The sequence below is a fragment of the Myxine glutinosa genome, chromosome 1, assembly GCF_964187855.1.
Source record: "Myxine glutinosa chromosome 1, kmMyxGlut1.1, whole genome shotgun sequence".
Taxonomy (NCBI): Eukaryota; Metazoa; Chordata; class Myxini; order Myxiniformes; family Myxinidae; genus Myxine; species Myxine glutinosa.
The window spans coordinates 148,704,310-148,718,358 of NC_136261.1; the positions used below are offsets into that span (position 1 = coordinate 148,704,310).

Sequence of the window (14,049 nt, forward strand, 5' to 3'; positions counted from 1 at the left end):
GAATCAGAGAGATGGTTGATGGATATTAGGAATAGGATGGTAGAGTATGTTCCAGAGAATCAGAGAGATGGTTGATGGAGATTAGGAATAGGATGGTAGCGTATGTTCCAGGGAATCAGAGAGATGGTTGATGGAGATTAGGAATAGGATGGGGCCAAGATCACAGCCTTGGGGGCACTAACGCCTTGACAGAGAGAGGAGATGAAAGGATTTTGTTGAGAGTCACATGGCTTCACCATTAGGCCCCTCAAAGCCTCTGTGATGATTGCCATCATATGCTTGTTTTCCCATGCTCTATCCCTTTTCAATGTAGAGCGTCAGGGAAAGAGCAGCTCGTACCATTTTTAAGTTCTGACCGCCGACCTCCCAGACTCAGAGCAGATGCTCTAAATCTAACCATTATACCACGGAGTCTGGTTCTCTCCAGGAGACAATAGGCAAACCTGGATGCCCTTTGGGATTTTAACCTGGGTTCCCCACATTATGAGCAAGTGGTTCCAATGGGAACGCAATATAAACGTACTTAATTGTAACAGTTGTGCTCTGAGGTGTACCCGGTATTGCTTTTTGTGTGTTTTATTCTCTGCTGCGTGAGATTTGCAGCAAAGAATAATGCTCTTTGAATTGCAGTCTGGTGGTATATGCTTGAAGTTGTTTTACTTTTGATAATGTGAGGTTTGAAAAATCCCACACCTAAGAATCTACACAGTGTTGTTTACCTTGGCATTGCATGAGAGCCATCTGGAGTATTTTCTTTAAAACTTTACTCCTCCATGTCTCTTCTCTTATCCTCTTTTCTGAACCCGATTTTGAGCAGCAGAAGTACATTTTGGAGTTTTGGCTTTAACTGGAGATTGTGTCAATTAAAGTAAACATGACCACAGACATATTTCCACATGTAATGTGCTGAGATTCCCATTGTAATGGCTTGTGCGGAAATTAGGACATGTACTAGGATTACCAAGCTCCAGCTTGACTCGGCATTTATTGTCATTGTAGATACAGGAAACCTTGCTGTGCATGATGTCGATTTCCTGATGCTGTTACGTGTTGTCTTTTTTATTGGTCTTTTGTTTATTTAATGTGTCAGCTGTTATGCAGCTTGTTTTTCATATAGGGGAGAATGCCTGCTCCACATCACCATGATAATAACGTGCAAATGATGTCATGCAATGTATTGATATTATTCTGTAAACGTAAGTATATGTTTCCTTTACCAGGGCAAAAACTATGAACAAAGAAGCATTGACAAACTAGCGTTTTGACGACAGATATATTGGTTAATTAATCATTCATCGAATCATTATTGTAACTTACAAAGTGAGCAACATTACAAATTTTGTAACATCTCAAAGCGAGATTGACATGAAAGATATGTCAAGTTTTTTTTCTGTAAGTGTAAAGGAACAAGGGTATTTTTGTTTTTTTTGCAAGCCCCTTTGGTAACTGGCATAATTCATCTTGTACTGTCCATATCACCTTTCTTTGTTGAACAACGAAAATTTGGTTTGAAAGTAGCAAACCTAATGCAACTCTTTTACTTGCAAGTTATTGTTTTTCCTCTCCTCCGATGCCTCCTGCTACTCCTCCTCTTACTCCTCCTCCACCTCATCTCTCTCTTATTATTATTTTCTTCTTTATAGGAATGAGGTTCATACAGCCTGGTGTTGGCTTATCGGTTAGGGTGCCGGCTTGGGATCCTAGGATCCTGGGTTCGAATCCCGGTCAATTGCTGAATTAACTCTAGGGGGGTTGACTCAGCCTGTCATCCTTCCGAGGTCAGCAAATTGAGTATCAGTTCACTAGTAATTCCCTGCATGTCGCAAGAGGCAACTAACAGGGTTGGCGGCAGGAAGGGCATCCGGCCATAAAACATTGCTTCAAAAAGGGGTCTAAGGTGCCCCCCAAAAAGGCCAACCCCCGCTCTGTGGGGAAAAATGGCCTTAAAAGGCGGTTCTATAGGAATGAGGTTCATAGACGAGCAAAATAGAACTGACAGTGGGACAAACATCAAGGGAATGAACAAACAGGAAACGAGGCCAGTGAGGAGGAGAGAAATAACTGAAACTAGGAAGTAGGATGGTTGTTTAGGAAAGGTAACTGGGGGGAAGTAAAGATAATGGGTCAGAATTGGGGATGAGAAGATATTGTGGTGCGTGCATTGCTTGCTTTTGAAGCCCTGGAGGGAAGAGGGAGTCAGCATAGCCACTGAAAGGTGGTCCCATAGATGTGAGTAGTGAGGAATTAAAGAGTTGAGGTATGCAGTTAGCTTGGATTTTGGAAGTTTAACTCGGAGGGAGATACTGGAAGAACAGGTGCATCCTGGAGTTGAAGTAGAGCCTCTGAGGACTGAGAGAGCAGAGGGAGAAACATCAGAGAATAGATGGTGAAAAAAAGAGACAACTGACCAGCCTGCGGTGGGAGGGCAACAGACCCTGCAACAGCCTCATCATAGGAGATTCCAATAATTTTTAGAGCTTAAGATTTCACATGATTCAGGAAAGATAGATGTGATCTTGGGGTGCCAACCCATAATAGAGAGCAGTACTCCATTGAGCTACGGACAGAAACCTTGTAGACTGTGAGTAGCACTGGTTTCCCTAGGAAAGCCATGGATCGATGGAGGATGCCAAGTCTGGGTCGAGTGTTGGATGCCAGCTTTACTATGCGGTTGATCTAGGTATGGTCATAGCTTATAGCTAATGATGTGGCTGAAGTGTTCGAGAGACTGAACCTCTTCTAGTTACTGACTATGGAAATAGATAAATGGGTTAGTTTGATGATCCTTCTGCAGCACCAATGTGAGAGATTGATATTTTCTGATATTGAAAGATACAGTGCCTTCAGAAAGTATTCACACCCCTACACTTTTTCACATTTTGTTGTGTTACTGCCTGAATTGAAAATTGCTTAAATTTAGATTTTTTTTTTGTCAATAAACTACATGTAATAATACCCCATCGTGTCAAAGTGGAATTCTTTTTTAGAAATTTCTTACAAATTAATTTTAAAAATGAAAAGCTGAAATGTCTTGAATCAATAAGTATTCAACCCCTTTGCTATGTCCCTCCAAATTGAGCTCATGTGCATCCAATTTCCTTTGATCATCCTCACGATGTCCCTACAACTTGATTGGAGTTCATCTCTGGCCAATTCAATTGGTTGGACATGATTGATAAAGAAACACACCTTTCTATATAAGGTCCCACAGTTGACAGTTCATGTCAGAGCAGAAACTCTACGATCGTCCAAGAAACTTCCGTAGATCTCCCAGATAAAATTGTGAGGAGGCATAGATCTAGGGAAGGGTATAAAACAATTTCAGAAAGTATTCACACCCCTACACTTTTTCACATTTTGTTGTGTTACTGCCTGAATTGAAAATTGCTTAAATTTAGATTTTTTTTTTGTCAATAAACTACATGTAATAATACCCCATCATGTCAAAGTGGAATTCTTTTTTAGAAATTTCTTACAAATTAACTTTAAAAATGAAAAGCTGAAATGTCTTGAATCAATAAGTATTCAACCCCTTTGCTATGTCCCTCCAAATTGAGCTCATGTGCATCCAATTTCCTTTGATCATCCTCACGATGTCCCTACAACTTGATTGGAGTTCATCTCTGGCCAATTCAATTGGTAGGACATGATTGATAAAGAAACACACCTTTCTATATAAGGTCCCACAGTTGACAGTTCATGTCAGAGCAGAAACTCTACGATCGTCCAAGAAACTTCCGTAGATCTCCCAGATAAAATTGTGAGGAGGCATAGATCTAGGGAAGGGTATAAAACAATTTCTAGACTGTTGAAAGTTTCCAAAGAGCACTGTGAGTTCCATCATTAGGAAATAGAAAGAATATGGAACTACCCAGACTCTTCCTAGAGCTAGCCATCCAATCAAACTGAGCAACAGGGCAAGACGGGCCTTGGTCAGAGAGGTGACCAAGAACCCAATGACCACTCTGACAGAAATACAGAGCTCCTTGGTTGAGATGGGAGAACCTGCCGGAAGGACAACCATCTCTGCATCACCTCACAAATCTAGGCTTTAAGGGAGAGCGGCCAAATGGAAGCCATTCCTGAGAAAAAGGCACGTAACAGTGCGCCTGGAGTTTTCAAAAAGGCACGTGAAAAATTGAGAGCATGGAGCAAAATATTCTGTGGTCTAATGAGACTAAAATTGAACTCTTTGGCCTGAATGGAAAGCGCTTTGGCTTGAATGTCTGGGAGAAACGGAGCACAGCTCATCACCCATCTAATGCCATCCCCACTGTGAAGCATGGTGTTGGCAGCATCATGCTATGGGGATGCTTTTCAGTGGCAAGGACGGGGAGATAGAGGGAACAATGAATGGAGCCATATGCAGTCAAATCCTTCAGGAGGACCTGCTTCAGTGTGCAAAAGACCTTACACTGTGGCAAAGATTCAGATTTACATTCCATCAGGACAATGACCCCAATCATACAACCAAAGCAACACTGGAATGGCTTCAGAACAAGAATGTGAAAGTCGTTGAGTGGCCCAGCCAAAGTCCAGACTTGAACCCCATTGAGAATCTGTGGAAAGACTTGATGACTGCTGTTCACCGACTCTCCCCATCCAACTTGACAGAGCTTGAGCAAATCTGCAAGTAAGAATGGGAGAAATTCCCCAAATCCAAATGTGCAAAGCTTACTCAGACATACCCAAGAACACTCGAAGCTGTAATCACTGGCAAAGACGCTTCTACGAAGTATTGAGTCAGGGGGTTGAATATTTATGTAAATATGATATTTCTGTACTTCATTTTTAATCATTTTGTTAAACAAATTCCTAAAAATAAATTCCACTTTGACATTGGATATTATGTTTAGATCAGTGACCAAAAAATCTCCATTTGATCCATTTTAAATTCACGCTGTATTGCAAAATGTTTAAAAAGTCAAGGGGTGTGATGTAATAATGTGGGCGGAGGCATGTTGGTCGATTTCACGATGTCGAAGAGTGCCGTTCTAGTATTTAACATATCCTCCTATGTATATTTTCTGTTGCATCTGAAATCTGTATTCGCTTAGATATGAACGTATGGAAGAGGTTAAATTTTGTTTGATGTCCTTTGATTGTGTCCTTTTTTAGTTATTTACTATGGGGAGCTTGTTGAGCAGGATCCTTTGGAGAATATTAATTTAACCCGCTGTGCAAATCCATTTGTAGTATCAAAAATGATCTGAGCCTCTGCTTGCTTTCTGCTAGATTCTGTTGATGTTTTTAAAGCTCTTTGTGCCATTTTCAAGAGAAAACCAGCTTGATGGATCAGAACCAGCATTCATTCGGGTTTTATATTTATATAGTTTCAGACATCGGAATGCTAACAATTACAGACATGATGCTTGGCCGCGGGAGTCGACATTATGTCAGTGCATAGTTCCCTAAGTACTGTACTCCAGTTTTATTTAGTGATTTTTTTGTTGTTTTTCCCATCCCCTCCCACCTCCCACCTATTTCCTCCTACACTTAGAGGTGCGAGTTGTGGAGGAGCCATGTATGGCAAAGCGTGCACGAGGAACCCCCGAACGTATTGAACTAGAGGATTGGCGACCAGATCACAGTGTGCCTCAGCTATTTGAGGTCACTGAGGAGGTGTTAGCAGAACATAACCTCAGTGCCACGCTTGACCGTTATGATGCTGCTGTCGTGGCCATTGAAGGTTCAAGGTGAATTTTGAATGAGAAAACTCAGGGAGCTTGCTTGCTCTTTCTTATTATTATTCTCCTATATTTTTGTTAACACCATTATTGGCGCTGAGGAAGCGCCTTTAGCGATTGACTTCCAGCCAGTGTAACGCTAATTCCTGTCACAGGAATTCTGAGATCATATAAGTGGGCGTGGCAGTTCCTGATTGGTTCGTGTTGGGGAACGCCTTCTCGCTGCCGACGTGACGTAAATTCGCGCACGCGCACTGGTGATTGGCGCTGAGGAAGCGCCTCTAGCGAATGACTTCCAGCCAGTGTAACGCTAATTCCTGTCACAGGAATTCTGAGATCATATAAGTGGGCGTGGCAGTTCCTGATTGGTTCGTGTTGGGGAACGCCTTCTCGCTGCCGACGTGACGTAAATTCGCGCACGCGCACTGGTGAAGCTTACTCGATCTTACTCGATCCCATATTACATGTACTTTCATTGCATACAAATTATACTTCCTCCTAGAAATTCCATGCCCGAACCTCAGCGCAATCCAAGAGGATTCACTTGTTTCTTCCCAAGAGAGTGGACAGGTTGTAAACAGTCATATTTTTATGTCAATAAGTAAACATTTTAGACTGTTTAAACCGTACACTTGGTCTTCCAATATAGGATAAATCTTTGCAACACTTTATTTTCTTGATGAACCTTGGAACTTTTGGCCAATGCACCACAGAAATGCTGAAACTGAAAATATATTCTTGGCACTGTCTTTTAAATCAGAGAAAACAGCTTTGCTTCCTCGACTGATAATTAATTATTGTAGCTGATAAACCCTCAAGTTTCCTTGTTTGTTCAATATGCTTACAAGTAGCAAGGAAGGCATTGACAGAATTCCTGCAAAAAGTGACAGTATAAAGGTGAATTCATTTTGATTTTGGAACAAATAATTTTGATGTCAGCTTTTACGATATAATGGTACTGAAGCGCGATGCTGCGCGCGCTAATGCTTACGCAAGGAGCAAGCGGACAACGCGGTTCATAAAAGAGTCTTTATTGAAAGTACTCAAACTGCAGCACTGAGCTGCTCCGGGCTGCGCGCCCCGTGTATATCTTGAGGCCACGCCTCTCTCTCGGGCGTGGCCGCCGCCCACTTGGTACGCGGAATGATGTCACCACGCCAGTGGGCCTTCGTGTCCGCCACAGTACTGTATTTACTTTGCACTGTTGTTTGAATAGTGTGGGAAGACTTGTATGGATTATGTTCGCCAAGAAAACTTTTTCACCAAAATAGTTTGGAGATTATATTGGTTTGATTCTGTTGGATACCAGAAACCGTTAAATATCACATTTCGGTCACATTTTGTTTATACCAAAGTGCTTGCTCCTCTGATAAAAAGTCCATTGCATTAACCCATCAAGAAGTATACGCATACTCTGCTGTAAATTTTGTGCCACTCGGACCAACGTTTGCCGAGACCCGTGGAAATTCCACGTCATGTAAAATGTGACCCCAAGTCCTCAACCCCCCTCCCAAGCCCAAGTCCTCAACCCCCCCACCCTCTCCAAAGCCCAAGTCCTCAATCCCTCTTCCAACCACATGTCCTCAATCCCCCCACCCAACCACAAGTTTTCAAACTCCCTCTCTCAACTTTCTGTCCTCCCTCTGCCCCCCCCACCCCAACTTTCTGTCCTCCCCTCCCCCTTTCTTATTCAAGTCCTCAACACCCCTTCCCGCCTCCAAACCCCAAGCCCTCAACCCTCACCCCTCCCCCATCCCCTTCTGCCAACAACTCAACCTCCATCTCCTAACTCTCTGCCCCCACCCCACCCCAACTCTGTGTCATCTCCTCCCCCTTAGCAAGTTAGACAAGGAGACACAAGGAACTTTGGTGCAGGAGGAGGCCATTCATCCCATCATTTAATTTGATTTCATTATTTTTTATTGTCCACGTCAAACATGGAAATTCTTAATCCACTGCCAATTCGATTCAAAAAGGGTGCAAAAAGGGTCGTGTTTGCATTAGCATTGAAATTTGTGAATTTAATTAGGCACAAATGATAGTCTAAAACGACAGGAGCACAAAGGTGAATGATTAAAGCATGCCTGCGTTGTTCCTGTTCCTGGTCATTAAGTTAAAATGAATGTCATAATTTACAATGTTAAAAGTAAATAACAACAGAACATTAAATTCGCAATCACTTCCCCCTTTCTCTCTTTGTTAACAGCATTCCTGTTCTCGTTTGTTAAAGAACAATGTTAAAATTAAATAATTAAAACAAAATCACGTTTAATTCACAATCTCGTGAGATTCCATCATCTGGCCATTCTTCAGTAAAAAATAGCCATTAAGTAACCTAAATGATAAACTAGAGAGTTCATAGAACACCTTACCCCACACAGTGTTTAAGTCTATAATTCAATTGAAATAAAATATTGATTTTAACGGTCATAGAAAAATTGTGGAAGTTTAGCACCATTGAAGCAGTGTCTTTCTTATACATCACCTTATTTAACAAGTCCAAGTACTGATAAATGGCAGGGTTTTGAAAGTAGAAAAAATGCGATTTGTGTTCTACTGTGTATAAGTATATATAGTGGGGCAACTTAGCATAACAATTATGCATTTTGTGAGGAAAGCACCAAATTTGGCACACTAGTAGACTATCATATTATGAAAAGATCTGGATATTGGGCCATCTCAGATTCAGAGATTTGATTTTTGCAAGATTTCGATTCGATTGGGATAGAAGAGAACACCTTCTTCGTCTTCTGTACAGTGAAGTTGCCAGCCCTGAATTCTCTGGCTACATCTGGGTGCTTCATTGGGAGTGCAACCATGTCCCTCAGGTGAACAGGGACCCACCTGGCATAGTGTGTGTGGTCTAAGGCATGGAACCATGGGACCAGTTCCGTCAGGGCATCAAGGTACATCGTGAATGAAGCCTGCCGCAGAGAACGCATGTAGACCAGTACCAACATCTCTAGTTCCAGCACAGTTGCCCAGTACTGAAAGTTGGGAATGTCTTCTCCTCTCTGGTGACACCGGTCTTCGAACTCAGGCAGGTCTTCTGCATCATCAGCATATGTCATACAGTGGCGTTCATACGCACGGTGTTGCAGGATGTGCAGTGCCGCTGCAGTGATTTGATGAGCTCTTCTTGTGCGGGTGACGTGGGCAGCTCGCAGGAAGGAGTCGGCCGTCTCTGGCGTTGCAATCTCAGCTTGCAAATCTGCAAAATCTGCAAATCTTGCAAAAATCAAATCTCTGAATCTGAGATGGCCCAATATCCAGATCTTTTCATAATATGATAGTCTACTAGTGTGCCAAATTTGGTGCTTTCCGCATAAAATGCACAATTGTTATGCTATATTTAGCTTAGCTGCCGGACTAATATATAATTCAATTTAAATAAACGAGACTTTAAGAGTCGTAGAAAAACAAAACATCCGCAAGTTTACCGCTGTAGATACATGTCTTGTACACCACCTTATTTAACACATTACATTACGTATTCGTGTATATTGTTAGTGTCCTTTATAATGTCGTCCAAAACAGCAAGTTTACTGTTTGGAATGATTTTAAATTTTGTTTGACTGCCAAGCAGGCAGAAAGGATAAACACGAAAATCTCGCTCCTCTCTGCGATTGTGTGATCGGGACAAATTCAGAGTCAAAATACTGCTAAATAAATTACAGGTGCATTTTCTGATTCATGCTCTGTTTCGTGCACAAAATATAACATTCAATTGAAATGACGTTGTTTCTCAATCATAAACCTATGTTGTAGATGGACTGACAGATAGAAGTGAACCAATTGCTTAACCCTGGTTTTCCTTTCACATGTGCAGGGTACAAACCCATAAAAGATCATTTGTAATGGAAAATCTAATATGCAACTTGAGCTCCTGGGACAAAAACCTTTTATAATGAAATTGGTTTTATGGTCCCTCCCTGGTCGAGTAGTTTAAGAGAAAATTGTCAGCTAGACAGAGAAACAAACACACAGAATAAGCCTATTATTATATAGGATATGCGCTATCTTATAAATACATTAATAATTCTGAATTCATTTTGAATCATTTTGTGGCAAATTTGGCATGACTGATTTTGCTCTTTGAGGAAGTGTTGTGAGTGTATAGGTAATATAATTGACTGTTATAAGTCTGATTTGATGTTGCAGAGGTAGGTGCACTTATCTTTGAGCTGTGTCTCTGGGTTCAATCCTCGACCTCACTAAAAACTGTCGGATTAAAGCTTTGCAGGCAGAGCATTGCATCAGAAAGTATTCCATGTCTCATGTGGACATTATGCAGGATATCCTTTGTTATGGCATTGGTTGGTGTACATAAGATATCCCACTGTCTTTCACGAAAAGTAGGTGAGTTCTTGCCAGCATACTGAATGAATTACAAATCTCGGGCCTGGACAGTGGTTAAGTAAGGTAAGGATAGCGGTAAAGTGTGTAAAACTTGGTCTAAAATTTTTCACGGCCAACTGCACAACAAGGTGATTATATTTGGGGTCATTGAATGAGTAATCATAATAGTTTGAGGAATGCTATTATGTGGATATATATATATATATATATATATATATATATTTGCTGAATCTAAAAATTCAAGCAAAAAAATCCCTAACTTCGTCTGTCATACTTAACTTTTTCTTCTCTTTTAATTTCCAGCTCAGACTCGGAGCTTTTTGATGATGAAGACGTCATAGAAGGCAATGGGGCAGAGGAAGAAAATTATGAAGATGATGAAGAAGTTGAAGTGTTTGTAGGAGCATCTTCCGAGGTGAGAACTATAAGTCTTGCTAGCAGAAGAAAGCTGCCTAAACGGCTTGATGGAAGATCTTCTTCGAGCTCCTCTGAACTTGGAGGTTTGCCCTGGAAAGAGGTTGTGCGGCAACATGAGCTTAGGCGTGGTAAGACCGAGGAGGAGGCAGAGAGAGAGGCCCAGCGACTTGTAGATCAAGAGGCGAGGCAACTTGTTCAGGCCCAGGTCGATGCCTTTGAGCCAACAGAGGATGAGGAAGATGAAGAAGTGGATGAGGTGGAAGAACAAGAAGAACAAAGCGATGAAGAATTCAGTGAAGGTTAGACTTCCTTTTTTTCATATTTCTGTCCAATAACTGAAAAATATATTTGACACATGTAATTGATCGTGGACATGCAGTGTCCTTTTTTGCAGAATGTCTTCTTTTTCATAATTAGCAAAGGTAAGAAATAGAAGGACCACACCTTAAAAATGGGATGTGTAGATATTGCATTTAAATTAAAAAAAATCCAAGCTGTTCTGTATATAGTGGAGATGGGAAAGTGTATACTAGTATACTGGATATGTGGTTGACGTTTTTTTTGACCTTGACCTAATTTGACCTTGACCTAATTTGACCTTGATGAAAAGCATCCAATAGCTTTTCATGGCTCACAAGATTGGCTCACCAGCATATTACCTCCCCAAATATATACTAAAATGTATATACATATTTAAAATTCAACATTTCATCTTGTACTGATAGACTGATAGATAGACTGATAGATAGACTGATAGATAAAACCCTGGTGTTGGGCTAGCGGCTAGGGTGCCGGCTTAGGATCCTAGGATCCTGGGTTCGAATCCCGGTCGATCGCTGAATTAACGCCAGGGGGGTTGACTCAGCCTGTCATCCTTCCGAGGTCGGCTAATTGAGTACCAGTTCACTGGTAATTCCCTGTTTGTCGTTAAAGGCGGCAAAAAGGGTTGGCGTCAGGAAGGGCATCCGGCCGTAAAACATCGCTTCAAAAAGGGGACCAAAAAACAACAACAACCACGGTTCCCGAAAAAGGCCAACCCCCGCTTTGCGGGGAAAAATGGCCTCTAAAGGTGGTTATTTTTTTTATTTTTTTTATTTCATCTTGTACTGTTTTACTTGCAGTTGTCATTTGGCAATCTCAGCGCTTCATAAATTTCCCTCCAATCGATTATTATTGTTGAAGATAATATTTTGTTGCATTGAGTTGAAAGTGTTCATGAAAACAGTATTATCCACTAAAAGTAGTGTTCACAAAAATAACATTAGTAAATTCGTTGTTTTCCTCATAACGAGACTCTATTGTACTATGTTTCTTGACAGAATTATTTTTAAATATCCCTTGCAACACTAGAAGAAAAAAATATTTTTAGATATTTGGTACATTTAAACCTCTGCATTAAAAAAGCCATTTTGATGGCTGGTGAAATAAGCGAATATGAAACAAAGAATGAAAAAATGTGCTTCCTCATATGTTTTTCACTATTATTTGACCCAGAAGGGGAATACTTCCCATGGGCCACAGAGCTCAGCATTGGAAAATGGATCCAGATTTCTGAAATGAAGAATGTCACAAAGACAACAGGTATATACTGTAAGTTTAAAGGATGCTAACACTGTGATGCATTGATGCAGTGTGGACATTGTCACTAACAAGGCCGAATTTCGATATATTTGGCCCTCAGTTGCTTAGCAGAAAGACCTTTCCCCTTAGCTTCCCCTCATAACACGTATGTAAGAAAAAAAAAGGGTGCGCATACACTTACACACACCTACACACACTCACTGACACACACACTCACTGACACACACACTCACTGACACACACACTCACTGACATACACACACACACACACACACACACACACCTTTCCATGGTGGAGAATCTTCAACTGTGTGTGGGACAATGCACGCAGCCTAGGTCTTGGGGCATGGTGAAATAGCATGGACAGCACAACCTAAGGCACCACATAATCAGCAGCAAAAGCAATCTTTACTTCTGCCACTTAAGATGGATGGAGGTTATGTTTTCACCCCTGTTTGTCTATTTGTCTGTGAGCAGGATATCTCAAAAAGTTATGAACACATTTGTAACAAAACTTGGTGTACAGGCTCGGAGGGTGGCAAGGAGGAGTTAATTAAATTTTGGTGCAGATCTGGATTTGGATTTGAGAATTTTAAAAGTGATATTTCACCATTGAGAGATCGATATATAGCACAATATCTCAAAAAGTTATGGACGGATTATGACAAAACTTAGTGGATGAGTGGGTGTTCTAACAAGACCAAGTTGATTAGATTTTGGAGGTCCAGATGCAGATCCGGCCTATCATTGAGCTACCAAACATAAACTGTTCAACCTGGCAGAGGTATGCACAAAATATCTCAGCTGAGTGTCTTCAACTTCCTCAAAAGTCTTGTTTGCATGCAGGATTGCAAGGTCATTGGGTAAATTTGGTACATGTAGTCCTAGGGAGGTCTGAGGAGTACACGTCAGATGCGAGTGGTGCTAGAACAAAGCCTTGATGTACTCCATTTTTTAGCGCATGAGTCCTCCTGGTCTGTCTATTTAGGTCAACCCGGAAGCAGTGGTTTGATATCAACACTTGGATGAAGTGACCAGATGCCGGTCCTGAAACGCAATATGCCATTTCAGGAAGAGATCTTGGTGCCAAACGGTGTCGTATGCTGATGACAGGTCAACAAAGACAGCACTGAATTTATGGTTCACTTCGAAGGCCACTTCTATGGGGTCAGTTGCAGCTGGGAACTATTACGATTATTGGAATTACCCACGGTGAAGCTGAATCTATGGGCTTATCAGTTCACCATCACAGACAGGTCAGTGATCTCTCTGTCTGCTAACGCCTTCTCTCTGGTCTTGCACCCTCTGCTCTTTCCGTGCTTTGTTCCCATCCGCCCCAGCCCCTCCCCTTTTCCCATCTCCAGCTTTCTTCAGGGATTGCACGGTCCACTATCAATCCCCTTCTGGTGGAACTACCTAAATCCAGGATCATTGCTCACCTCCACTCATTTGGTCCTCTTTTTCCCCACCTGTGGAATCAACTTCCACATCCTTTTCAATATTGTTCTTCCCTCCAGGTCTTCAAGACAGTTTTTCACCACCATCTCAGATTGTCCCCACTCTAAAACCATGATGTATGTCCTCGTTAATCCCACCCAAATCCCTCATCCTTCCAAATTTCCACTTTTCCCTCTTGAATGTTTCCTTTTGTATCCATTTTGTCCACCCCATGCATCCTCTCCTGCCTCCCCCCACCCCCCCCCCCCCCCCATTCCTCTCCACACCCATTGTTTGTTTGCCTCCTTCGGTCTTGGCCCTCAGCTCTGCTGTTGGTGCTTTCCCCCTCTCTCCGCTGTACCTTCTGTGTCCTATTGCGTTGATGTGGAACTAATTAATTTAGCCTTGAATGATAGACAGAAGACTCAAAATAATTAATGTCCAAACTGTTTGAGGTAATTGACTGATTTTTAATGAAACGTAGAGACCTCACTTCCAGGTTACAATAAGATAATATAAAGCACACCACAATCTGGATACAAAAACTCAACACAACATCCAATGAACA

The 14,049-nt window shown here is 41.6% G+C and overlaps 1 protein-coding gene across 8 annotated transcripts in view; it reads left to right on the forward strand.

Annotated features, from left to right (window-relative positions):
* The window catches only part of LOC137429537 (protein-methionine sulfoxide oxidase mical3a), a 272,059-nt gene that overhangs the window by 105,601 nt on the left and 152,409 nt on the right, over positions 1-14,049 (forward strand). For 4 of the 8 annotated variants that reach the window (XM_078778013.1, XM_078778019.1, XM_078778025.1 and 1 more), the window contains exons 17-19: positions 5,501-5,696; positions 10,350-10,762; positions 11,958-12,044. In XM_078778013.1, coding sequence (XP_078634139.1) covers positions 5,501-5,696; positions 10,350-10,762; positions 11,958-12,044 — 696 coding nt within the window. The remainder of the gene's footprint in view (positions 1-5,500; positions 5,697-10,349; positions 10,763-11,957; positions 12,045-14,049) is intronic. The other 4 variants (XM_078778030.1, XM_078778042.1, XM_078778047.1 and 1 more) reach the window with 2 other exon arrangements.